Source organism: Gadus chalcogrammus, chromosome 4 (genome assembly GCF_026213295.1).
Source record: "Gadus chalcogrammus isolate NIFS_2021 chromosome 4, NIFS_Gcha_1.0, whole genome shotgun sequence".
Lineage (NCBI taxonomy): Eukaryota > Metazoa > Chordata > Actinopteri > Gadiformes > Gadidae > Gadus > Gadus chalcogrammus.
This window is the reverse complement of record NC_079415.1, coordinates 5,810,683-5,837,014: the sequence shown is the minus strand read 5'-3', so window position 1 is coordinate 5,837,014 and position 26,332 is coordinate 5,810,683. Positions and strand designations below refer to the sequence as shown.

The 26,332-nt window shown below is 50.4% G+C and overlaps 3 protein-coding genes across 3 annotated transcripts in view; 1 reads left to right on the top strand and 2 right to left on the bottom strand.

Annotated features, from left to right (window-relative positions):
* Positions 1-80: 80 nt before the first annotated feature.
* ing3 (inhibitor of growth family, member 3) lies at positions 81-8,625 on the bottom strand. The gene is made up of 12 exons (XM_056589388.1): positions 8,450-8,625; positions 8,105-8,176; positions 6,943-7,043; positions 5,812-5,877; positions 5,067-5,163; positions 4,769-4,840; positions 3,337-3,453; positions 2,842-3,005; positions 2,165-2,355; positions 1,329-1,521; positions 945-983; positions 81-589 (listed from the first exon to the last, which is right to left on the bottom strand). The coding sequence occupies exons 1-12, from the start codon at positions 8,475-8,477 to the stop codon at positions 473-475; spliced, it is 1,257 nt and encodes a 418-aa protein (XP_056445363.1). The 5' UTR covers positions 8,478-8,625; the 3' UTR covers positions 81-472.
* Positions 8,626-10,397: 1,772 nt separating this feature from the next.
* Positions 10,398-21,932, top strand: tspan12 (tetraspanin 12). The gene is made up of 10 exons (XM_056587724.1): positions 10,398-10,899; positions 11,521-11,652; positions 12,901-12,983; positions 13,475-13,610; positions 14,357-14,422; positions 14,896-15,003; positions 16,389-16,532; positions 16,821-17,140; positions 17,253-17,602; positions 21,916-21,932. The coding sequence occupies exons 2-10, from the start codon at positions 11,587-11,589 to the stop codon at positions 21,930-21,932; spliced, it is 1,290 nt and encodes a 429-aa protein (XP_056443699.1). The 5' UTR covers positions 10,398-10,899; positions 11,521-11,586.
* Positions 21,933-23,929: 1,997 nt separating this feature from the next.
* Positions 23,930-26,332, bottom strand: part of kcnd2 (potassium voltage-gated channel, Shal-related subfamily, member 2) — an 11,901-nt gene continuing 9,498 nt past the window's right edge. Inside the window, exons 3-5 of the mRNA XM_056587722.1 lie at positions 25,447-25,542; positions 24,561-24,781; positions 23,930-24,080 (exon numbers count right to left, since the gene is read on the bottom strand). Of these exons, the coding sequence (XP_056443697.1) occupies positions 23,930-24,080; positions 24,561-24,781; positions 25,447-25,542 (468 nt within the window). The remainder of the gene's footprint in view (positions 24,081-24,560; positions 24,782-25,446; positions 25,543-26,332) is intronic.

Genomic DNA, 26,332 nt, shown 5'->3' with positions numbered 1-26,332 from the left:
AGCAGACAAACAGACCAGTGACACACCAGCAACACACACCAGTAACAGGAGGGAAATAAAGACCAACACAGCAGTAGTACCAAACATCTGGATCCTTTTATTGTACATCTTGATATTTCTAAAACACATACACACACGCACACATACACACACACAATCAGTGCAGAACAACTAGTGACACACACACACACACACACTTTACACCCTCATTCTTCTCATGGGACACATACACATACTCTAACTCTTGGTTTGGACCGAGTCCTGGAATCAGACGACACGCGCACAGGAACGTTTCTTTACACTCGGCGCTTCACAGCCAGGGAGCGGGAGTGGAGACGCCCTCCGGACCGCCGAGGCCGTGACCCCCCCGCCGCCCCCCCCCCTGCTCCGTCACCCCCGCTCCGTCCCCAGCTTCTGGGTGGAGGCGATGCGGACCGGGAGACCGGGGGGAGACGAGGCGCCGGGCTGAGCTCTATTTGTGCCGGCTGCCGCGGCGCTTCATGGCGGCGGTGCACTGGGGGCAGAACCACTTGCCCTTGGGGGCCTCCGTCAGCCCCACGCAGCCGTAGTGGAACCACTCGATGGGGCACTGGGGAGACACGGGAGACCGGGTTAGAGGGGGAACGCCGGAGAGGGTCAGCACTCAGGACAGCTAGTTATTCAGATACCGATACCCGTATTGGAAAGGCCTTCGGAGGATACCATCACGTGACTCGCTTAGGGTTGCCGCGGCGTGGACATTTTCACACCGAGTAATACGCTCGTGTCAACACCGGTATTACCGAGTATAAACGGTGTAAACTTTGAAACTAGGTCAATCGCCATCTTCTCCGTCAACTCTCCTCTCGGGGAGCTAGACTAGCTCATTAACTACACAGGCAGAGAACATCACAAACATGTGCTGTGTTATGCCGCCTTCAGCTAACGGTCAGAGGTATACTTACATCTGTGTTGTCACAGCCGACCATCTCCCCGTAGGAAACCTAGGAGACAACAGACAGTAGTTAGTGAGTGGAGACAACAGGTAGGAGACACCTAGGAGACAACCTAGGAGACAGCAGACAGTAGTTAGTGAGTGGAGACAACAGGTAGGAGACACCTAGGAGACAACCTAGGAGACAACAGCGGGTCAGAATGTTAGCTAGTGAGGGGCGATGGGACGTTTATGGACTGTATCTATGCTCCTCAGGACCGGGTTCTGAGGGCCGGTTCCTAAGGGGGTTCTGAGGGCCGGGCTCTTGGGGCCGGGTTCTGGGGGCCGGGTTCTTGGGGCCATGTTCCGAGGCGTTCCGAGGGGCCTGTTCTGAGGGGGGTTGTGGGGCAGGTACCTGGTTGCAGATGCAGTAGCGGGGCTCGTTGGGGTCGTAGGTCCAGTCCACCTGGCTGTTGGGGTCGGCCTCGGGCAGGGAGGACGCCTGCTGGGACAGCTCCTGGGCCAGCGCTGAGGAGGAGGAGCAGGAGGAGAGCGAGGAGGAGGAGGAGGAGGACGACGACTGGTGGCTCGACGACTTGACGCCGCTTCTGAGGACGGGGAGAGAGGAGGTCAGGTACCGGGCGTCCACACGGGACCAGAGATACCAGCGTGGTGCTACAGTCACCTCACGTTCAACCAGAGTTGTTCCGATGCAGATATCAGTATCGGAAATTCCTCCGATCGATATCTGAACGACTCTAGCATCAGCGTGTACGCAAGTCTGTGCGCCGATCCCATACCATCACACGACTCCTTTACTACGAAGGCTACGAGTACATCAAGGACACTACGATGGAATGCTGCGTTCGTAAGCGGTCGGATGTGGAAAGTCTGAATCTTGTTATCTCCGACCTACGCGCGTCCGTGCTACCACGGATGCTCCCACCTAACTACAAGAATTCAATTATCATTTATCATGATCCTTTATAATTATTATAATTATAAATGATCTTGTTCTGAAAAAAGAATGTGCAGACAGTAAGTGATCCGGCTACAAATTGCTGTCATCGTAAGAGAACCCCTTCAATATGAACAACAAAGCTAGATGCTGTATCGGTATATACTCGGTATCGGCCGATACTCAAGTTCAGGATTCGGTATCGTGAAAGATTTTTTTTTTTTATCGGAACATCTCGACGATCAACGTGTGAATTACAAACATGGATCAGGAGCAGGGGGGGGTAGACCTACTTGGACTTGCGGCCCCGGGAATCGGAGGCGGATGTGGGGGTGATGTTCTGGGTGAGGGTGGAGGCCAGGGCGGAGGCGGGGTAGGTGGTGGCCTCTCTGGAGACGGAGAACTCGCGGTTGAGCTGGAAGTCGTTGTTCTTGATGGCCTCGTAGCTGGCCTTCAGGCTGGATGTTCGCCGGCCGTCCTTCATCTATGCAACACACAGCAACGCAACACCGTCAGCTACACAACACACACTGTCAGCTACGTCACCCTTCATCCGCACAACAAACACCGTCAGCTACACAACACTGTCACGATCCATCTACACAACAAACACCGTCAGCTACACAACATTGTCACGATCCATCTACACAAAAAACACTCAGCTACACAACACACTGTCAGCTACGTCACCCTTCATCTACACAACACTGTCATTCTCCATCTACACAACTAACTGTCAGCTACACACCATGTCACTCTCAATCTACACAACAAACACCGTCAGCTACACACTTCGCTTTCCATCTACACAACAAACACCGTCAGCTACACAACACTGTCATTCTTCATCTACACAACAAACACCGTCAGCTACACAACACTGTCACTCTTCATCTACACAACAACCCCCGTCAGCTACACAGTCACTCAACTACACAACACAACAGCTCCAGAGGTGGGAGGACCAGACCTGGGCGGTAGCCTGGACGGCCTGCGCGGCTGCCATGGTGATGGCCCCGGCCCCGGCGCCCGCCCCGGCGGGGAGGGAGGTGAGGTTGTAGGAGGCCAGCGGCTGGGAGGTGGTGACGCTGTACACGCTGTTGGTGGACAGGGCGGCGCTGTTGGTGCGGCAACCTGGAGACAGAGGAGCCGAACAGGAAGTCAGGTCACCTGGTTCATCTTTAACATTATTAATACAACTATTTATATACATTATCAAAGGAATGCCTTTGTTGGGTCTAAGCTGCTTGTCTGATAAAAGGAAGACATCAGAAGACATCCCTTTTGCTCTTATTTATGGCCCTTTAAAGGTGTGATTTTAACTTCTGCCACTAGGGGTCTCTCAATCAAAACAATAACAAAAGGATAATTTGATGAAGCATCAGCTGGCTCGATGGCATTAGCTTGCTGGCTGGCTGCCTGGCTGGCTGGCTGGCTGGCTGGCTGGCTGGCAGCGGCTCAGTACCTGGCGTGTTCTCCTTGGAGGCGTCCGAGGTGAGTGTGGAGAGCAGAGCCTCTGACTTGAACTTCTTCTCCGGGACGTGCTCTGTGGTGTGGTGCACCGGAGCGCTGTGTTTCCTCTCTGGAGCGCAGGAGAACCACAACACGGGCTGGTTAGAGGCCTGCGAGATGCCTTCATAACATGCACAGGGATAATACGACCCCAGTGGAGGGGGGCGTTAATGAGGACTGATGCTGCCATTACCGGGTCATCAAAGTGAGGCCGCTAACATTTCGCTGTGTATGCATGTATCTAAGGGCGCACCCACACTAGGCAAGTTTGCCTGTTCCGTGCTGCAGGAAGATTCAGCACGATTCCCCCCCACCCCACTCCCCCCGCTGGCCCGTGGTCACACTGCTCCCAAAGGCCGTGGCCTGGGCACGATTGCTCCTTCATACATACGTCATCACGTCGTAATACGATAAATACGTCATCACCGAGCGTGGTGTCCAGCTGCGACTGAAGGCTGTCGTTGGCCCAAATTTCAAGTAAACACTCGACTTCACTATCGCACCAACGTAAACCCACTCGTGAACCGCTTGCCGCCATTGTTTAAAATGATTGTTGTGGGGAAGAAGGGCATGGACCTATAAATAAAGGGTCGCGCACGGACTACGTCATCCAGCTCACGTTGCGTATCCACGTGTCATTTCATTAGCATCTGCACTTTGGCCACGGCACACCTCTCCCAAGTGTGCCGTGGCCAAGGGGCTGTTCCGTGCTGGAATACGGATGGCGTGATCGCACTAGCCAAACGTTCTAGACTTTAGTATGCAAATGAGCTCTGGCATGGGCCGCGGCCCTAGTGTGAGTGACCCTTACACACTCTTAATCAAAGAAAGCTCACCAGACAGTCTTGATGTAAGTGGAGAAAATGTAGTTGTAAAACATCGCTTAAAGCTGCCCCGCAACCCAGGTGAGTCCTCACTGACCTATGAATCCTCAGGGTCACTCTACCCCCCAGGTGGATCACCAGGCCAAACAATTTTTTTTGTTTGGTTCCGGTTTCCGATTATTTTATGAGATTTATAAAAATAAAGAAAATACTTCGAATTTTCGAATTTTCTCATTTTTAAATGAAAACAACCTACCTATCATTCGCTGCCGCTGGAAAAAATAAAATAAATTCCCTACCTACCCATGACCCCCAACTGACAACCAACAGGAACCACTTTTTTTTTTTTTTAGGCCCCACTGACCTAGGGAACCATCTGGCTCATTGGTTGGTGGACCACTGACCTAGGGAACCTTCTGGTTCATTCTATCCCCCAGGTGGATGACCACTGCCCTAGAGAACCTCCCTTCTGACCTAGGAAACCTCCTGGTTCATTCTACCCCCTCCGTTTGGATGACCACTGCCCTGGACTGCGTGCGCGAGAGTTGTTTGCGTTCATACTTTCAGCCGTGGCGTGTGAGTGGACGTGGTGGTTGTTGACCGGCTGGGCGGGACTGTCCATCTCCAAAGACCCTGCAGCAGTGGAAGGGAGGAGGAGCCGTTACAGGAGCAGCACGTAACGACACTGACCAGTGTTTCCCCTACCATTCTTCAGGCCTGGCGGGCCGCCAGGCCAACGAGCGCCCCCGCCAGGCCAACAACCGGCCAAAAAATGAAAAAGAAATGAAAAAGAGAAAACGTAGACCATTAGGCAATATGGCCCCAACAGCGTGGAGGTGAAATGAGCACGGGGCCTCACGTCTCTCCAGGATCTCTGTGATGCCGGCGTTGTCCGCCTCGAGCTCCATCTTGAACTTGGCCAGCTCCTGGTCCAGCTTCCTCAGGTGGCGGTCCACCTGGAGCAGCAGAACACGCATCACAACCCGTTAATGCAGAACGAGTAGATGTTGGGAGTCCTGCTCGCATGCATCTTTGTATTTGTAGTTCTTATGCCTCTCATGCATCTTGGTATTTGTAGTTCTTATGCCTCTCAGAAGTCATACGACAAGATGACTTGGAACAATATATGAATTTATACAGGAATGTAAATATTCCTATTCCTAGTCCAATAGCTATATTTTTGCTCCAAGTCCAGACCAGTAGAGTCTCCGACATTTTCCAAACCCACATTTGGTGCTGACTTCTTTTGGGCTTGGGCTTACTTGGCGTCATCATAAATCATATTTTGATGCCTGGCCTATTATGGAGTCTGGTGGTTTAACCCACTTATTTACTTTAGTTTACAGTATCATCTAATCTCGAATTGTGGTGGATAAACTCAAGACTATAAGCAGGCAGGAAACACATCAGAACCCCGCTGAGTCTCCACATACAACATGCAAGAATACGGCTCAGAATCACCAAGTATTTAGTCAGTGTGAGCCCACAGACTTCATCCATCAGGATTAAAGAGGAAACTGGTTTGACAGATCAAAGCTTCTTCAAGCAGGGCCAGCTACCCCGGCCGTTGGATGCTGCAGACCTGAGCGACTGTCTCTACTCACCAGGTCATAAATCTGATTGGCCAGCTGTACTTTCTCGTCTGCATCCTCCAGCGCTTTATAATAGTCCTGAAAGAGCATGGGAAATTGTCAAATGGACTGCATTTATACAGCGCTTTTCCAACCAGTGGCCAATCAAAGCGCTTTACAATACAATACTGCCGGACATTCACCCGTTCATGCACACATTCACACTAGGGCTGGGCTATATAGATCAAAAGTCATATCTCGATATCTTCAAACACTATGGCAATATAAGATAAATATCGATATTTGTTGACGCAATAACATAGTTTCCGTTTCTGCACTCCAACTCGTTATTCTACATCGGTGGCGCCGCTATTTTTTCATTTCCAGCCTGCCTGCGTAGCTGTGCTCGTTAACCTGGCGGAGTGAGAAACCATAGTTTCGGAGAGTGAGAAACCGTAGTTTGTTACCATGGTTTGTTACCGTGTTACCCTACTCATCAATCTGAAGCACAGAATTGAATCGCGACATGGACCGACACCCGCCGGAGCTGAGCTCCGGAGGCGCACACAGCTTTTGGCCGTGATAGTACATATTAAATTGTAATGTTCTCAAATACGAGGTGGAGGCAGTGACACCGGGAGTCCGCAATAATTTTGGAAGCAGATTTTAAGCACTCTCTACAAAATACATGATTCTGTAACTCGTCAGGCAAATTAAACTATATCGACGTTGACGATAGCGTCTCATTCTATATCTCTTTTGAGATAATATCGATATATTTCAAATATCGATATATTGCCCAGCCCTAATTCACACACCGACGGCGGTGTCGACCATGCAAGGCGACAGCCAGCTCGTTGGGAGCAGTGAGGGTTAAGACGTGTCTTGCCCATGAACACCTCGACATTCGGAGGCGGGGATCGAACTAGCAACCTTCCGGTGACCAGCCAACCCGCTCTACCTCCAGAGCCACATGCCGCCCGAGAGAAGGAGTTAGATTAACCACAACACAGTGTGTCGCTGTACTCCCATCGGTCTGGATGTGGACATCGCATTATGTTTTTCAGTTTTATATTTGATGTATTTGATGCATCTGGACCAGGCCTGTTTATTTTAGCCTCCATCTGAAGGTGTGGACCAGGCCTCTGCGGTCCGTGGCGCTACCTTCTTGATGACCTCCATCTGCTCTTCCCTCCACTCGGGTTTGTTCTTCTTGGCGTTGACGAAGAACTCGATGACCTTCTGCTCGAGCTGGTCAGTGGCGTCTAGCAGGGAGCAGGAACATAGCTCCGTCAATAAACAAACCCTGACACGCAGAAGACCCGGAACCCTGAGGGGACCACCACAGGCCCTCTGGACCTCAGGAGGGTATCCTGGTCTGTCCGACCTCCATCTCTGCAGCCACAGCGTCAGTTGTATGTGAGCATGGTCACGGTCAGTAGTAAGATCTCTGGTTGCTCAGCACACACTAGACAGTTCTACCTGATAAAAGGTACTACGGAGCATGTCCATAATATGTCATCGCACACGTCTATCTGTGTTTGAGGAGAACATTTTGTTGGCATTTCCATACGTTTTAACCCAGAGGAACCGCTGACTACGTGCTTCTATACAACGCACGGGGAACGGAGGTAGGGTGGATCTGAGGTGAGTAGGGCTGATGGAGCTGTGTTACGTCTCTGAGCAGAGTAGACATAAGCCATCAGGTCACAGGTTCTGTTCATGTTCATATTAAAAACATGTAGATCATGAAATGTTTGTCTAATATTCAAGTTCTGTTGATTTACTGTTTATGTAATGTTCATTTAAAGTTCTATTCATTTAATGTTCATGTTCTGTTCAAGTAATGTTCATGTAATAATTATGTTGTTGATGTTGTCATGCTGTTCATATAATATTCATGTTCTGTATATGTAGTATTCATGTTCTATTCATGTAATGTTCATGTTCTGTTCGCGTAATGTTAATGTAATGTTCATGTAATAATTATGTTCTAGTCATGTGAGGTTTGTGTAATATTCATGTTCTGTAAATGTAATGTTCAGGTAATATGCAGGTAATATTCATGTTCTGTTAATGCAATGTTCAGGTAATATTCATGTTCTGTTCGTGTAATGTTAATGTAATGTTCATGTTCATGTAATAATTATGTTCTAGTCATGTAAGGTTTGTGTAATATTCATGTTCTGTAAATGTAATGTTCAGGTAATATGCAGGTAATATTCATGTTCTGTTAATGTAATGTTCAGGTAATATTCATGTTCTGTTCATGTAATATGCATGTAATATTAATATGTTCATGCTCAGTTCGTGTCTCTCTGCATACTTTGAACCTGCAGGTCCATCTCCCTCATTTCCGTGAACCTGTCGCGGAGGTCCATGGGGAGCTGCTCGATCACTGCGAGGGAGAAGAAGAACCCGTTAGGCAGCTAGCAATGCTAGGCTAACAACCCATTGAGCAGCTAGCGATGCTAGGCTAACCAACAGTTGAGCAGCTAGCAACGCTAGGCTAACCACCAATTAAGCAGCTAGCATTGCTAGGCTAACCACCCATTAAGCAGCTAGCGATGCTAGGCTAACAGTTCGAACGCGCAGACGGGACCACCGTCCGTATTTCCGACACATTATGCACATATGACGACGGAAATGCATTCCGACATGTGTTACCCACTCTCGAGGTAGTCCTCCAAGTATAACATCTTGAAGAAGTTGGTGTTTTCGCGGATAGAATAAAACAATTGTCGTATTTCAATATGGCGTCGGAGACTTCGGTTTAGCTGAGGGTTGATATGAACAACGCAGAGGTCGCAGAGCGTGACGCAGAGGTCGCAGATCGTGACGCAGACGGCGCCTCGGGACGTGGTTGGTCGACGCAAACGCGTCGGTTTTGGAGTCCTGCCCACACGCATCTTGGTATTTGCAGTTCTTGTTCCTCTCAGAAGTCATGCGACAAGAGAACCTGGGCCATTATAAGAATTTATATAGAATGTAAATATTCCTATGAAGTCTCACTACCATATTTATCTAAACTTTTCCAAACCCATATCCAGTGTTGCCTAAATAGTAGGCCAAGGCCTACTTTGTGTCATCATAAATCATATTTTGATGCCTGCCCTATCATGGTCTGTGCGTGCCCCCCTATCTGGTGGTTTAACCCACTTACTTACTTTACAGTTTAATCTAATCCTGAATTGTGGTGGATATACTTATATACTATAATACTTATTCATAGTATAGGCCTACAAAGTACTAAAAATAATAATGATATAGGTCTAAATCAATGAAGTCTATAAGTAATTCAGATTGATTGTGTAGGGCTTCGCAGTGACCATAAACCTCTACGTATCCATTTTACATGACCATGTAGGAATGATTTCCTGAACTAGGAGGAAGGCTTGATTTGATTGAAAGCATGTTGTCTTCTACTATAACCTGATTACACCCCGTGTCTTCAGGTACCTCGCTGGTTCCTCCGAGTCCTAGCACTGAGCGCCCTCTACTGGTCAACACCAATACGTCATGATGAAGTTGTTATTCCAGATATCTCAAATTCACGTTTTACAAATACAAATTACCGTTTTATCCAAAGCAAGTCACAGTTGTTTGTATGTTGGTTTGTGCATCTGCTGTGTGGTTGTGGTGATAGCAGGCCTCATCTCAGGTTAAAGGCCTCACCTCAGGTTAAAGGCCTCACTTCAGCTAACGACCTGTTTCATCGCCTAGTGGACTGACGTTTTACTGAGGCCGAACCACATCCACACAGAGGATCAGAAGAAGAAGAAGAATAAGAAGAATAATAAGAAGAATAAGAAGAAGAAGAAGAAGAAGAAGAAGAAGAAGAAGAAGAAGAAGAAGAAGAAGAAGAAGAAGAAGAAGAAGAAGAAGAAGAAGAAGAAGAAGAAGAAGAAGGCTGAATAACAACAACAACAACTAAAGTTCAAAAGTTTTATTTGTCCCACAGGTTGCCATATTAGAAAATTGTGAAGGCAGTCTGTTCTCTAATTGTGTGTATGTGGTGCTTGTGTAAGAAGTATGTTGTGTGTGCGTATTGCCTTGGGTATGAAGGATTATGTATAGAGATTCTTTGGCTAGAGGCACTATATCTTCTTCTGTAAAATATTATTATTATACATATATATATATTTCATACATATCATAATGTTCTTATGATATATATTAGTAATTGACTATGGTATAGTGACCTAAACCCGTTGTTTCAAGGGTTTTAACCGATTTCCCTAAATGGGAAACAAGGTGAAGTCCTCTTTATTAATAGTTATTAATAATTGTTAATACAAACCTCCTCTATTTATTAATATTTATTAATAGTTAATACATCCTCCTGTCTTTATTAATAACAGTTAATACACTCCTCCGGTCTTTAATAACAGTTAATAATAGTTAATCCAGACCAGAGTCCCGCTGTTAACCTCCTCGTCATAATCATCTCTCTTTGGTCTCTCCCGTCATCTGGACAATCGGCCTCTTCTCCGCGTGCCCTCTTGACCCCTGCGTGCTGTCCTTCCTCCGCGCGCATTCCTGTCCCCCCCGCCCCCCCCCCCCCCCCTCTCCCTCCGCGCGGACCGCCCCCTGCAAGGCGCGGAGGCGCGAGAGGAAAGATCGTTGTCCATTCGTAAACAAATCCAAAAGCTAGACGCACGGAGGGGACTTGCTCCCACAAGACCACGGAATCCGGTCACACCAGGACCCCCCAGGACCGACCAAGACCCACCGGGACTCTACTGGACTGGACTCTGCTGTAACGGACTCTGCTGGACCGGAATCTATACTGGACCGGGCTCTTCTGCACCGGATTCTACTGGACCTCCAACGACCGGACTGTCTACTGGACCGGACCGTACAGGTCTTGACTGGGAGCTGTGGGAGACTACTTGACCGGACTGGGAGCATTGGTAGACTCTACTGGTCTGGACTGGGAGCAGTGGGAGACTCTAGTAGTCTGGACTGGGAACAGCGGGAGACTCTACTGGTCTGGACTTGGAGCAGTGGGTGATTCTACTGGTCTGGACTAGAAGCAGTGGGAGACTCTACTGGACCGGACTGGGAGCATCGGGAGCGTCGCTGACAGCCGGACGGATTCAGCTCAGAAACACAACAGAGGTTTGTTGATGCTTCGTAAACGGACCCGCTACAAGGACCTGATCGAAACACTTCTACGACTACGATCATAAAAAACATATATCATTATGAAATAGTTACATTATTATGAAATATTTATGTTATTATAAAGTACAATAGCAGCTTGTTATCATCTGAACGGACTGGAACATCAAACACCTGTCTCTAGAACATTGAACACCTGTCTCTATTACATCAAACACTCTGTCTATAGAACATCAAACACCTGTATAACCTCACACACCTGTCTCTAGAACATCAAACACCTGTAGAACATCAAACACCTGTCTCTAGAACTCAAACACCTGTAGAACATCAAAAACCTGTAGATCATCAAACACCTGTAGAGCATCAAAAACCTGTAGAACATCAAACACCTGTATCGAACATAAAATACCTGAACATCTAACACCTGTTTGTTTAAAAGCTATTTTAACTTCCCACGAAATCCAGCCGCTAAAAACAGCGCGCAGGTGACGCGCCTCGTCTCACGAGTACGAGCACGATTATGTGGTGCCCGCGCGCTTCCACTGGAGCTCGAGCGCGGTTGTTCGGATCGATTGGAATGATTAACGACGAGCACGTCTGTTTGTGTGTTTGCAGTCAAACGATGTTGCCATGGTTACATGGTAGAATGCGCATGACCGGACGTCGCCTGTCGCGCTCGGAATGGCTCGCGAGGACGCAGTGAGGTGTCTGCGCTGCCTGCTTTACGCCCTCAACCTGCTGTTCTGGGTAGGACCCCTACTATACCCTAATACCCTACTATACCCTACTGTATCCTACTGTTCCCGACTGTACCCTACTATACCCTAATACCCTACTATACCCTGCTGTTCTCGGTAGGACCCCTACTATACCCTAATACCCCACTATACCATAATATACCCTACTGTTCACTACTATATCCTAATGCTCTACTATACCCTACTATACCATTACTGTTCCCCTACTATGCCATACTATACCCTACTATACCCTACTGTATCCTATTGTACCCTACTATACCCTAGTATACCCTTATGTACCCTACCGTACCCTACTGTACCCTACATACCCCACTGTACACTACTACCCTAATATACCCTACATACCCTACTGTACCCTACATACCCTACTGTACACTACTACCCTAGTATACCCTACATACCCTACTGTATCCTATGATACCCAACTGTACCCTATTGTACCCTACTTTACCCCAATATACCCTACTATACCCTTATGTACCCTACCGTACCCTACTGTACCCTACCGTACCCTACTATACCCTTATGTACCCTACCGTACCCTACTGTACTCTACCGTACCCTACTATACCCGGTTGTACCCTACTATGCCCTACGATACCCTAATACCCTACTACCCTACTGTACTCTAATACCCTACTGTACCCTACTATACCCCACCATACCCTACTACACTATCCTGTTTTGGGTAAGATCTGTCCTAGCCTAGTCCCCCCTCCCCTGCCCTCCCCTCTCTCCCTCCCCTCCCCCCCTGTCCCACCCTGCGCAGCAACAGGTGGCCAGGGTCCATGTAGAGTAGTCCCACACACTTCTAATTGGCAGTCAGTCAACATTCTCTCTCTCTCTCTCTCTCTCTCTCTCTCTCTCTCTCTCTCTCTCTCTCTCTCTCTCTCTCTCTCACACACACACACACACACACACACACACACACACACACACACACACACACACACACACACACACACACACACACACACACACACACACACACACACACACACACAGACAAGCATGCCCATTACTTAAGTATTCACTAGCATGCATCTGCTGAGATTGGTATGTGTGTTAACTAAGGTGTGTGTGTGTGTGTGTGTGTGTGTATGCGTGCGTACGTGTGTGTGTGTGTGTGTGTGTGTGTGTGTGTCTGTGTGTGTGTGTGTGTGTGTGTGTGTGTGTGTGTGTGTGTGTGTGTGTGTGTGTGTGTGTGTGTGTGTGTGTGTGTCCCATCCCACAGCTGATGTCAGCATGTGTTCTGGGCGTGGCGGCGTCCATCAGAGACCACCTGAGCCTGGTGCTGACCCTGACCGCCCACACCAGGTAACAAGCCCCTCCCCTGCACGTGAAGCTCTGGCCCCTGATTGGTTACCTCTGTAGACCAGTCATCACTAAGGCTGTATGGAAGTCAACACGGGAATCAACCCTGAAACCGACTAAAGAGAGGAGGACAGACTTTAAATGTGAAATTCATTCAGAATGGTTCCACCTTTGAATGACGTGGTGATGAGCGTAATGAGCGCGTCTATAAGTCAGTCGCGGTGCGTTCACCTTTAGGGCTTTTATCCAAAGTGACTTACAACCATTCATGCACACAGTCACACACTGAGGGCGGTGTCAACCACACAAGGCGACAGCCAGCTCGTCAGGGGCAGTTAGGGTGAGGAGTCTTGCTCAGGGGCACATTGAAACTCTAGCTAGGAGGAGCTGGGGAATCGAACCAGCAACCTTCACGTTACAAGTCAAGCCAGCGTGTGATGTAACTCCCTCTTCTTGAGCGTTGCCCCAGCCTGACGCTGTCTCCCCCCCTCCAGGCTGGAGGAGGCGGCCGTCCTCACCTACTCCCCGGCCGTCCACCCGGTCATCATCACTGTCTGCTGCTTCCTGGTCATCGTGGCCATGGTGGGCTACTGCGGGACCCTGCGGTGCAGCCTGCTGCTGCTGACCTGGGTGAGACGGGCTCTGGACGGCACCTGGGTTATCTTTACACGGACACACGTCCACAGACTACAGCACCTGGGTTAGCTTTAGTGTGACACACGTCAACAGATGAACACACCTGGGTTAGCTTTAGTGTGACACACGTCAACAGACTACTACACCTGGGTTAGCTTTAGTGTTACACACGTCAACAGACTACTACACCTGGGTTAGCTTTAGTGTTACACACGTCCACAGATGAACACACCTGGGTTAGCTTTAGTGTTACACACGTCCACAGACTACAACACCTGGGTTAGCTTTAGTGTGACACACGCCAACAGACTACGACACCTGGGTTAGCTTTAGTGTGACACACGTCCACAGACTACAACACCTGGGTTAGCTTTATAATTCCACACGTTTACAGTCTAAGAAACTTCAAACCGTGAAGGACAATAGATATTTATAATAATTTACGGAGGAGAATTACAGATTTGGAAAGTGTAATTGCTTTCAATAGCATAATATGTTCATATGTTAAAAGTTGATATTAGTGTCGTGTTGTTATTGATGTACACAACGCCAATCCCTGAAGTCATCAGGTGAATATTACTGCAACCCGGGACTGAGAGGACTCTGAGATGATGTATCAGTCAGATATATATTTTGTTGGAGCTCAGTTAGCCCACAGGTCCTCAGCTGACAGATGAACAGCTCGATGGAAGGCTGATGAAGGTGTTCCGCTCTGTGTGTCTGCTCCTCTCGTCCTCCAGTACTTTGTGAGCCTGCTGCTGATCTTCTGTGTGGAGCTGGCCAGCGGGGTGTGGACCTACGATGAGGTGATAAAAACACTCCTCATACTTCTCATCAAAAGCTTCACACATTATTTCATTAGTAAGTATTCCTTTACTAATCTGTGTGTGTGTGTGTGTGTGTGTGTGTGTGTGTGTGTGTGTGTGTGTGTGTGTGTGTGTGTGTGCGTGTGTGTGTGTGTGTGTGTGTGTGTGTGCGTGTGTGTGCATGTTTGTTTATGTGAATCCATGTGTGTCTGTATGCGCACATGCGTTTGTACACACTTGCGTGTATGCGTGTGTGTGGTCGGTGTGTGTGTGCATGCGTTTGTGCCTGTGCGTGTGTGTGTGCGTGCCTGTGTGTGCGTGCCTGTGCGTGTGTGTGTGCGTGTGTGTGTGTGTGCGCGTGCCTGTGTGTGTGTGTGTGTGTGTGTGTGTGTGTGTGTGTGTGTGTGTGTGTGTGTGTGTGTGTGTGTGTGTGTGTGTGTGTGTGTGTGTGTGTGTGTGTGTGTGTGTCTCAGCCGGCCGTCCAGAGGTCAGATATGATCAGCCTGAAGGCCAGGATGTCGTCCTTCGGCCTGCAGCACTACCAGTGGCTCACACACACCTGGAACGTCTTCCAGACCGAGGTCAGTGACCCCGCCCTCACACACCTCCACCCTCACACACCTCCACCCTCACACACCTCCACCCTCACACACCTCCACCCTCAGACCTCCACCCTCACACACCTCCACTCTCACACCTCCATCTTCACACACCTCCACCCTCACACCTCCACCCTCACACACCTCCACCCTCACACCTCCACCCTCACACACCTCCACCCTCACACACCTCCAACCTCACACCTCCACTCTCGCACAACTCCTCCACTCTCACACCTCCACCTTCACACACCTCCACCCTCACACACCTCCACCCTCACACACCTCCACCCTCACACCTCCACTCTCGCATAACTCCTCCACTCTCACACCTCCACCCTCACACACCTCCATCCTCACACACCTCCACCCTCACACACCTCCACCCTCACACCTCCACCCTCACACACCTCCACCCTCACACACCTCCACCCTCACACACCTCCGCCCTCACACACCTCCAGCCTCACACCTCCACCCTCACACACCTCCACCCTCACACACCTCCACCCTCACACCTCCACCCTCACACACCTCCACCCTCACACACCTCCACCCTCACACACCTCCACCCTCACACCTCCACCCTCACACACCTCCACCCTCACACACCTCCACCCTCACACACCTCCACCCTCACACCTCCGCCCTCACACACCTCCGCCCTCACACACCTCCACCCTCACACACCTCCACCCTCACACCTCCACCCTCACACACCTCCACCCTCACACACCTCCACCCTCACACACCTCCACCCTCACACCTCCGCCCTCACACACCTCCACCCTCACACCTCCATCCTCACACACCTCCACCCTCACACACCTCCACCCTCACACCTCCACCCTCACACACCTCCACCCTCACACACCTCCACCCTCACACACCTCCGCCCTCACACACCTCCAGCCTCACACCTCCACCCTCACACACCTCCACCCTCACACACCTCCACCCTCACACCTCCACCCTCACACACCTCCACCCTCACACACCTCCACCCTCACACACCTCCACCCTCACACCTCCACCCTCACACACCTCCACCCTCACACACCTCCACCCTCACACACCTCCACCCTCACACCTCCGCCCTCACACACCTCCGCCCTCACACACCTCCACCCTCACACCTCCACTCTCACACAGCTCCTCCACTCTCACACCTCCACCCGCAGACCTCCACCCTCACACCTCCCTCAAACAGCTCCACCCTCCCAGCTGCTGCTCTTGGCTCACATATATTCCGTTTGCTCTGACATGTGATACTGTAAACGTTACTTATAATATGAAAGCAGAAAAAAAGATTCAGAAACAGCCAATGGGGTCGATTTAAACCTGCCCACTCTGCTGTGATTCGTCAGTTTAAGTGCTGCGGGGTGATCTACTTCACCGATTGGCTGGAGGTGACGGACATGGAATGGCCGCCAGACTCCTGCTGCACCAATCAGTATCCAGGATGCGCTCGCCACGCCCACCAGAGGGACCTGAGCGACCTGCACCAGGAGGTGAGGGGGGGGGGGGGGGGAGGTGGGGTTGTGTGTGTGTACGTGTGTGTGTGTGTGTGTAAGGGTGTGTAAGGGTGTGTGTGTGTGTGTGGGGGGGGGGGGGGGGTGTTTGTGCGTGCGTGTGTGTGTGTGTTAGGTTGTGTGTATATGCGTGTTTGAGTGTGTGTGTGTGTGTCTGTGTGTGTGTATGTGTGTGTGTGGGTGTATGTATCCATGTGTATTTGAGTGTATAAAGGGGAGAGATCCCGATACGGGCCTTTGGTTATCTAACCATGCTCGTGTCCTCAGGGCTGCGGTCCTAAGATCTTCAGCTTCATCCGCGGGACGCAGCAGCTCCACATGCTGCGCTTCCTGGGCGTGTTCATCGGCGTGCTGCAGATCCTGGCCATGGTGCTCACCCTGACGCTGCTCTGGGCGCTCCACTACCACCCCGCCCCGCCGCTGGGCCCCCCCGCTGCAGCCCCCCGTCCCTCCGACCCCCCCGCCCCCCTCCCTGCCGACGACCCCACCGCCCCGCTCATGACGTCCGCGGGCCTCTGGGCCTCGCCGCCCAGCCGGACCTGCAGGACCCCCCCCACCACGACCCCCCCCACCAGGAACCCCCTACAGTACGACCCCCACGTGGACATGAGGCGCCTGGCGTCCTAACGGTTAGGGTTAGGGTGCCGTGATTCCCCCCCCAAACAGCCGTGGTCGGAGTTCTTACCGGCCCGGGTTCAGGTGGACCTCCGTGGCTGAGCTTCTGGAGTCTGAGCTTCTAGAGTCTGGGGTTCTAGAGTCTGAGCTTCTAGAGTCTGAGCTTCTAGAGTCTGAAGTTCTAGAGTCTGAGCTTCTAGAGCCTGAGGTTCTAGGGTCTGAGGTTCTAGAGTCTGAGGTTCTAGAGTCTGAGCTTCTAGAGTCTGAGGTTCTAGAGTCTGAGGTTCTAGAGTCTCAGGTTCTGGAGTCTCAGGTTCTAGTGTCTCGGGTTCTGGAGTCTGAGCTTCTAGGTTCTGAGCTTCTGGAGTCTGAGGTTCTAGAGCCTGAGGTCTTGGAGTCTCAGGTTCTAGAGTCTGATGTCCTGGAGTCGGAGGGTGAACCCAAAGGCTCAGCCACAGACGGGGGAACAGAAGGAACGAGGTTCAGTAGAACCAGTGGTCTGTCCAGAGAGCCGTCTGGGGTTCTTGTTGATGATTGTCGGGGGGAGGGCAGAACGGACCTTAAACCTGCAGCTCAAAGACGGACTCTGAAGTTGTCTTTTTCTTGCTTGAAAGACTGAACCTTTTTCTGAATCGTAAATTGTCAAATGTTGACAAGGAAGGCATCTGTGTTACGTTTTGTGAAATATATCACACTTATTTTAGATTTCTAACAATACCATTCAAAAATGGTAAAAGGCACCAATACAATTGTTTAATGATATTTATTTATTTACACAGTAACTATTTATATTATTTAAGCTTTTATTTGTGGATGTATGTATGTCTTCATTTTTGAATTGCCTTCCTTATGCCCAAAGAGATGCACAACTTTTGAGTTTTTTCCCAGTACGGTATTCACTACTAATGAAGAGGAACTGAGTCAAACTACAGCTCATTAACTCGTCAACCTAACACTAACTAACTCACATGCTTTGGTTTATTGCAGTCCCTCTGCTGTACTCTGCTGTGTTTAACTAGAGTTGACCTTATATTTAAAACAGGACAGACACGGGACTTCAGAGGACAGCCGGTGACACTGAACCGACTGGCAACAAACCAGTCCCACAGAGTCTCCTCAGGACAGCGTTGCTCGGAGGAGCAGGGAGGTAACGCAAGAGCAGGGAGATAACAGTGTTACTGGGAGCCCAGGGAGATAACGGACTTACTGGGAGGAGCAGGGAGGTAACAGCGTTACTGGGAGGAGCAGGGAGGTAATACTGTTACTGGGAGGAGCAGGGAGGTAATACTGTTACTGGGAGGAGGAGGTCGATAACAGTGTTACTGGGAGGAGCAGGGAGGTAATACTGTTACTGGGAGGAGCAGGTCGATAACAGTGTTACTGGGAGGAGCAGGGAGGTAATACTGTTACTGGGAGGAGGAGGTCGATAACAGTGTTACTGGGAGGAGCAGGGGGGGGCAATCGTTTTACTGGGAGGAGCAGGGGGGTAATACTGTTACTGGGAGGAGCAGGTCGATAACAGTGTTACTGGGAGGAGCAGGGAGGTAATACTGTTACTGGGAGGAGGAGGTCGATAACAGTGTTACTGGGAGGAGCAGGGGGGGGCAATCGTTTTACTGGGAGGAGCAGGGGGGTACCAGAGTCTCTGGACAGTTACTGGGAGGACAGAGTTACTGGGAGGACAGAGTTACTGGGAGCAGCAGGGATTATAAATAACCGCCCATGGGACGACATGCCCCAGGCCCTCAGATTCCCACGCGGGGGAAATAGAGCCGGCAGCAGAACCTAAACGGTTGCTGCTGTCCTTCTGAACATGAGTAAAATTAGCAGCGCAAGAAACCGTTTGGACATTTGATCCCTCTCCGTGACACGGTCTTACATGCATGCCGTGAGCATGTTGTTGCGATGCCGTTAATAGCTTTATAAACCACCGGCTTATATTTGTAGTTTATGAAACACTTTTTAGTGTTTGTGTGTTGTCTTCAAATGTTAGCTGGCCATTTCACTGGAGTTGACACTGATGAAGGGACGGTGCTTCATGCATTTGACACAAAAATATTTTTAATCCTACACGTCACAGACAGGATGTGCTTCAGTGGACCCTGGGGGCTAGCCTAGCATTGCTTGCATGATTTATCCGCTGTTGACATTCTCATGTTGTTTTAAATTAGATTATACCCGTTTATTATTTATTCTACCAAGACACTGCCTTGTGGTCCACATTAAAACCCTAACATGTTGTCCGTTGACAGTAGCAGACAAAGATAGAGTTTTTCCTTTGTTTTGTTGTCGTCAACGTTTCAAGGCTTAATGGTGCTATCCATTTGTATGGTACGCCAGTACGTCCGACCTGCTTTAGCGAGAAGGTGACATAATTTCCTGGCTTGCAGCACTTATAGCGTTCCCGTTTCTCATTGGCTAGTCATTGTTATTGTTAGCTATATTAGCCTCTTCAGCAAACCAGCTCGAAAACAGCTACACAACTTTAAATTGTATTGCACGCACAGCAAGACCGTGCAATGCATATATTGTTGATCGGAATGACGTAGTAATGTGATCAAATCTGTGAGAGCATTTAAGATCTATATTAAAATGAACAACGTGGTACGAATACAAAGAAATCTCTTTTTACGGTCGCAGCCATTTTTGTTGTCGAGTCGTACGTGCGGCATTTTACGGAGGCACGCCCCCTTTTGGTCGAGCGCACTCGGAATTCTTAGAGTATACCGAGTTCAGTAATGAAGCTCTCAACAAAAATGGCTGCGGCCATAAAGAGATTTGGTTTTTGTTTTTTGTACCAAGTTGGTCATTTTAATGTCACACACTTGATTACATTGCTACTTTCTTCCGGTCACCAATTTATGCATTGCACGGTCTTGCTGTGCGTGCCATACAATGTAAAGTTGTGTTGTTTGTTTTCGGAAGGCTGGTGTCCGAGGCATCTGGATCACAGCATTACACCTGACTTCAGTGCACTTGTTTAAACCCATCAGAGACGGCTCCTCCCTTTGAGAACACATTTTTTTGTGTGGGTTGTAATGCCTACCCTACATTATCAAATGTGGATGCACGTCAATACACCTGTTCAAGTTCAGTGCACTGGGTACAGATAATGATAGGTTTAAAAATATATATTCTATACGTCGAACCGCATTTACCCAACGTGTTGATGTAGGCAACCGACTGGACCAGTTATAGACCACAGTTGGTCACAAAAGCAACTAAGGGACCAAACAGTAACCAGTTATAGGCCGTATTACAATTGGATTTCTTGAATCTTGAATGATACCAGCTACTACTATTCGATTTCTCAAAAATATTCTACAGCCTAATTCCTTTCAATGTAGCCTACCTTATTTAACCCCTCTTAGTTCAATGGATTTGATCAGATTAGTTCATAATTCAGTTTACCTCCTTCATCTTCGTATATCATTCATTAGTTCAACTGTAGTTATTGTAGGCGTTGGTCACAGCAGGGTTAAATGAAGCATACTGTGACGCAAATCAGCATATAAACTGTTATATCCGCACATAGCCACAAGGGAGCAGGACCAAGCATATAAACTGTAATAATCGCACATAAACACAAGATGGCAGTACCATCACACATACGAGGAAGCAGGAGGCGGGTGCTCAACACCATAGCCAATCAGAGCGTGTACCACGTCATAGCGCCTGCTCAGTATCTAACAGAGAGCGCAACCCAGAACAGATCAGACACTCTAGAGCAGGGGTCTCAAACTCAATTTACCTGGAGGCCGCTGGAGGTAGAGTCTGGGCCAGGCTGGGCCACATCAAGTATTCCATAAGAAAAAAGGAGCACAACTGGCCCAATCTAAGTTAATGATCGGGCTATAATTAGAACACGTTGGCTATTTAATCGCTGACAACAGGGGACATTTCATAGCGGTTGGTGGAAACTGGGACATTTTAGCGTCCTTTGGCTTTTGTCGGGACTCAGGACACGCAACTCAAAATTGGGACTGTCCCGGCAAAACCAGGACATCTGGTCACCCTATCACAAGTGATAAAAAAGCGTGGCAAGCCCTATGTGTCTTTGAAAACAATGGACAGGCCACACTAACACTAAACTTTGATGTCAAGTAGGGGGCCACAAAATATCATCCCGCGGGCCTCAATTTGCCCCCCGGCCGCGAGTTTGAGACCCCTGCTCTAGAGGCTACTGAGCTAGCACTGGGAGTGAGCCGCTACGAGCAACCATAGACTAGAGGCTACTGAGCTAGCATGAGCCTGTAGGGCTGCCATGGTTTCTGGGTAGTGTCATTATCTATCTCGCAATACAGAAAATAAACATTACAATCATTTAAAAAACACATTGGTGCGTATATCTTGCCCGTTCTACAGTCTTTACGGCGCCTACCAAGATCCATGCTTCAAGGTACCCAAGTGAAGCATACCCTGAAGCATAGAAAACACACACGGGAAAAAACCCAGGAAAACACCTGAACACGAACATCAGAATCAACAAGAGGTCGGCTAACCGGAGGTAAGGGAGGATGTGCTGCTTCGTGCGTCATTAGCGCTAGAACTGAGGAAGTCGTCGAAAGCCTCCAGGTCTGACGTGTCGGTCACCAGCAGCTGATCCAGACTCCCAGAGCACAAACCTGGCCGCCGCTGACCTCTTCAGCACAGAAGGACGCACAAACACAGATGTGTTAGCAATACCACAACTTTGATGGGCTTTGTCTCTTAATCTGTAACTTGAGCATTACGACCCACTTCCCAGGCGAGTTCTCGGTCTGAACCTCCCCCTGGACAGGTAGCGCTGCATGTCGTGTTTGAACGTGGATCCTCGTGGATCTTCTGCTGCTCCTTCAGCTTGAGCTTCCAGCCTGCTCCAGCTCTTCCACCTTCTGGGCGTGGTCCAAGTCCAGCTCCTCTGGAAGAACATGACAACCGTTTAAAGTTGGTTCCGGACACAATGCTGCCAGACTTCTCTCATGCCAGTTAAAAATGTTGCATCTGTTATTATTTATACCGCTGAAACGTGTTGAATACATCTTGGTCTTTATTTTTTGGTTTACATATTTTATCACACGGATGTTTCAGCAAATTTGTATCTTTTTTTACATTTTTTATATTATTAACATACTGCATCACATGAAATTTACATACCACCACGATATCAACATCCCGCCTCACATGACCTTTATCACCTGTACACGGTTCTCATCTCTCCCCCCCCCCCCCCCCCCCATGCCCTCTAGCAAACACATGCTTTAAGAAATACTTTTTAGTCATTAAAATGAGCCACGTTTGAAAAAAAAAGAAATGTAATTAATTTATAAATATGTATTTTTCAAGGTGTTCCTTTTTATTTGTTGATTAGAATTATAATGGATAATACTTTGTGATCGACTGTGGGGATATCATCCTCTGACCGGTGTGGAGGAGAGAGGGTCAGCTCTCACAGACAATAAAAGCTTATTTTTAAACGCATCCTTAACATTGGATCATTATCGAAATGCATTTACACGATTCATCCTTATTGCTCATGCCAACTAGTAACTAATGACAAAGAGGTTGAAGTATTCCTAATGAAACAGCCGCAGTCACATTGGGAAGCTACTGAATACACACGCAAACACACAGTCACACACACACACGCCCACACACACGGACCCGTGCACGTGCGCGGTGCACCTGGTGTTCTCCGATGAATGATTCACGCGGTCGGTAAGGGTGCTATCAAGATGAGCACAGATAAGGAGAAGCGTCCTCTGTCTACCCACAGAGTCTGGTGTTATCTCTGCACCTGCCCCAGGTGTCTGCCCCGGGGCAGAAGAGTTCTCTCTCTGCTGCCCCCTGGTGTCTGCCCCGGGGCAGAAGAGTTCTCTCTCTGCTGCCCCGGGGCAGAAGAGTTCTCTCTCTGCTGGCCCCTGGTGTAGAACGAGTGCGACGAAGAGTCCTCTCTCTCTGCTGCCCCCTGGTGTTTTACTGGGGGCAGTAGAGTCCTCTCTCTGCTGCCCCCTGGGGTCTCAACGGGGGCAGTAGAGTCTCACTGTGGGCCGAAGAGTCCTCTCTCTTCTGCCCCCTGGTGTCTCAACGGGGGCATTAAAGTCCTCTCTCTGCTGCCCCCTGGTGTCTCACTGTGGGCAGTAGAGTCCTCTCTCTTCTGCCCCCTGGTGTCTCACTGGGGGCAGTAGAGTCCTCTCTCTGCTTCCAGGTGTCTCACTGGGGGCAGTAGAGTCCTCTCCCTTCTGCCCCCTGGTGTCTCACTGGGGGCAGTAGAGTCCTCTCCCTTCTGCCCCCTGGTGTCTCAATGGGGGCAGTAGAGTCCTCTCTCTGCTGCCCCCTGGTGTCTCACTGGGGGCAGTAGAGTCCTCTCTCTCCTCACCAGAGCCCTAGTGTGGTGTTATCTCTGCAGCAGCGTTCTTCAGCTCGATCCACCGCTACGTGCCCCGGTGCCTCACCGTCCCTCCCCGTGGACGAGGCGTTGAGAGCGTTCCAACGTCCCGCTGAGGAGCGGCGGGCGCTTCTCGACCATCGGACCACTGTGCGGGGTCCACGGGGGGCAGACTTTATGTCCACGTGGGGTCCTGCAGTCCAAAAACAAAACTAAACCCTTCGTCACAGATGAAGGCCTGTGCCGTGCGCGACCAATCAGCGGTCACTCCCCGCGTTCCTCCGCAGAGACGGGCGACGCCCCCGCGCTCGCTCTAAGGTCCGCGAGCAGCAAAGGGGCGTGGTCACGTCTCTGCGCAGGAACGTGGGTCTTCGTGCGTCGGGTAGGGTGGGCTTCAGAGCGCCGACACCCGGACCACGCTGTCCAGGGGGCAGCCGTGGGGCGGGGCCCGGGGCGAGGCCTGGGGCGTGGCCTGTGGCGTGGCGGGTTCCTCGCCGCAGGTCAGAGGAACCGTCTCCTGGAACGGAGCGTTCAGACTGGAGCGGCTAGGAGACGAGGGAGCGGAGGGAGAAAAGGTTCAAACCAAACAGGTGAATGCTGCTCATCAGCCAATCAGGAGGAAGATAGGAGAGCAAGAAAAGGAAGACAAGGGCGCCATCATCAGGGCTACACCAGACGTTGTGTTGGTGTGTTCAGGGAGGCTGTACCTGCTGTGGACCCCCTGCGGTCTGATCTAGTGAGGGATGTGTGGCTGGTTTCATGTTTGATGTTTAACAACAGAGAGTTTCGAACCATCTCGGCGTCCTTGTAATCTCTGCCTCAGCAGTCGTACAAATAAGCTCAATCCCTCACTAGCTCAGAGTCTCTTCACCTCCTGGTTTGAAGTGAAGTGCACGTGAGTGTGCATGTGGGCGCGTACACCAACGTGCGTGTGAGTTTGTGTGTGAGCGTGAGATTGTGTGTGTGCGTGAGATTGTGTGTGTGCGTGAGATTGTGTGTGTGTGCGTGCGCGGTGGGCGGCCCACCTGTTGGAGGAGGGTCGGTCAGCGATGCGGATGGTGCTCAGCTCCTGCAGGGAGGGCAGGGCGGAGCCCCGCAGGCCCAGGGGGGCGCGGCTCCTCCGGGAGCAGCAGGAGGTGAAGCCCCCCGGGGAGCCGGAGGAGAGCGAGGACGGAGACGCCTGCTTCACCAGGTCCACCTCCAGGCAGCTGCCGCCATCGCACGGCCGCTCCACAAAGCGGTGGTTCTGGAGAGAGAGGGGGGAGAGAGAGAGAGAGAGAGGGAGGGGGGGGGAGGGAGAGAGAGAGAGAGAGGGGGGGAGGCAGAGGGGAAGAGCGGGGGAGAGAGAGAGAGGGAGAGAGAGAGAGAGAGAGAGAGAGAGAGAGAGGGAGAGAGAGAGGGAGGGAGGGGGAGGGAGAGGGGGAGTTTGGGGAAGTGAGAGGGAAAGAGAGAGAGAGAGAGAGAGAGAGAGAGAGAGAGAGGGAAAGAGAGAGAGAGAGAGAGATGGGGGGGAGGGAGAGAGAGAGAGTGGGGGAGGGAGAGGGGAAGAGCGGGGGAGAGAGAGGGAGAGAGAGAGGGGGGAGGGGGCGGGAGAGGGGGAGATCGGGAAAGAGAGAGGGAAAGACAGAGGGAGAGACAGAGGGAGAGAGAGAGAGAGAGAGAGAGAGAGAGAGAGAGAGAGAGAGAGAGAGAGAGATAGCGAGAGAGAGAGAGAGAGAGAGACCGGAGACCGGAGACGGTAGGGAGGAGGGGAGAAGGCGGACAGGAGTGTTTCGTGGTTTGTTGGCCGGGACATTAAATACTGATACTAATATCTGGTGACTATTCCTCATGTTCTCCTCCAGGACCGACCCTGAGGTGACCTGGTGGTGGAGGTGACGGGGTTGGGTTGGGGGTTCTGCTCCGTCTTACCGTGGCCTGCTCCAGGCAGTGCAGCAGGTGGAGGCGCTGCACCTCCAGGGCGGGGTTGACGTTGCTGACCAGAGCCTGGCCCGCCTCCTTGGACGCCTGAGGAGGAGGAGGAGACGAGAGACTCAAGATGGCCGCCCTGTAACCTCACCGCCCGCCCACGCCATCCCTCCTCCCTCGTCACAACACCGGCTCAGATGCTGCGTTTTATTTTCCATCCGTCTCGGAGGTCCGAGGACGTTGCCTGGCGACACGCACGAACACGCCCCTTTTCCTCGGACGGCGAACTCGCCATCTCGGTTGAACTCAGTGGTGACCGAGCAAAATTCCGAGACAGAATTCAAGATGGCTGCCCCCAGTGTGACTTGAAGTATGAACTGTTTTCATTGTGCTTGGACCGCTTTGGTGGTTTAAATGGCAATTTCAATCACTCGTATTACTGCAATACCTTACTGCGTCCGTATCTCTGCCTATGGCCTATAGCCTACTTATTTACTTACTTACTTTGGAGCGCCTGGTCCTCTGCCAATGCTACCGCGACAACAGCTTTCTGGGTGGCGTCCATGTTTTCCTCCAACGACTAATAAAACGCTTGAAGTGTGGGCGTGGCGTCAGATCCGAGATCCGAGTCGGCTCGCAGAGAATACTCAAACGCAGCAAGAGTGCAGACGTATGGATCCATAATTATAGCATAATAATAGTAATGCTTTTGTTTCCTTTACTTTAGCTAAACAAACTAACTCTGTGGTTCCCTCTTGTGTCGTCCAGTATCTGACCTCACAGCCACAGAGAAACCTTCACTAGCCCGAGTTACTGTTAACTAGGAGTTACTCTTCACTTTGTTAACACTTGCCATGATCTGGATTTGAGTTATCTCTTGATAGTGTGT

Bases quoted from the DNA above. Each gene is read 5' to 3' on its own strand.
- ing3 (XM_056589388.1), bottom strand. From the start codon at position 8,477: ATGTTATACTTGGAGGACTACCTCGAGA. The intron at 5,878-6,942 runs GTAGCGCCACGG...ATGCTCTTTCAG, and splicing joins AGATGGAGGTCATCAAGAAG to GACTATTATAAAGCGCTGGA. The intron at 5,164-5,811 runs GTGAGTAGAGAC...CTGCTGCTCCAG, and splicing joins CCAATCAGATTTATGACCTG to GTGGACCGCCACCTGAGGAA.
- tspan12 (XM_056587724.1), top strand. From the start codon at position 11,587: ATGGCTCGCGAGGACGCAGTGAGGTGTCTGCGCTGCCTGCTTTACGCC. The intron at 13,611-14,356 runs GTGAGACGGGCT...CTCGTCCTCCAG, and splicing joins GCCTGCTGCTGCTGACCTGG to TACTTTGTGAGCCTGCTGCT. The intron at 15,004-16,388 runs GTCAGTGACCCC...GTGATTCGTCAG, and splicing joins GGAACGTCTTCCAGACCGAG to TTTAAGTGCTGCGGGGTGAT.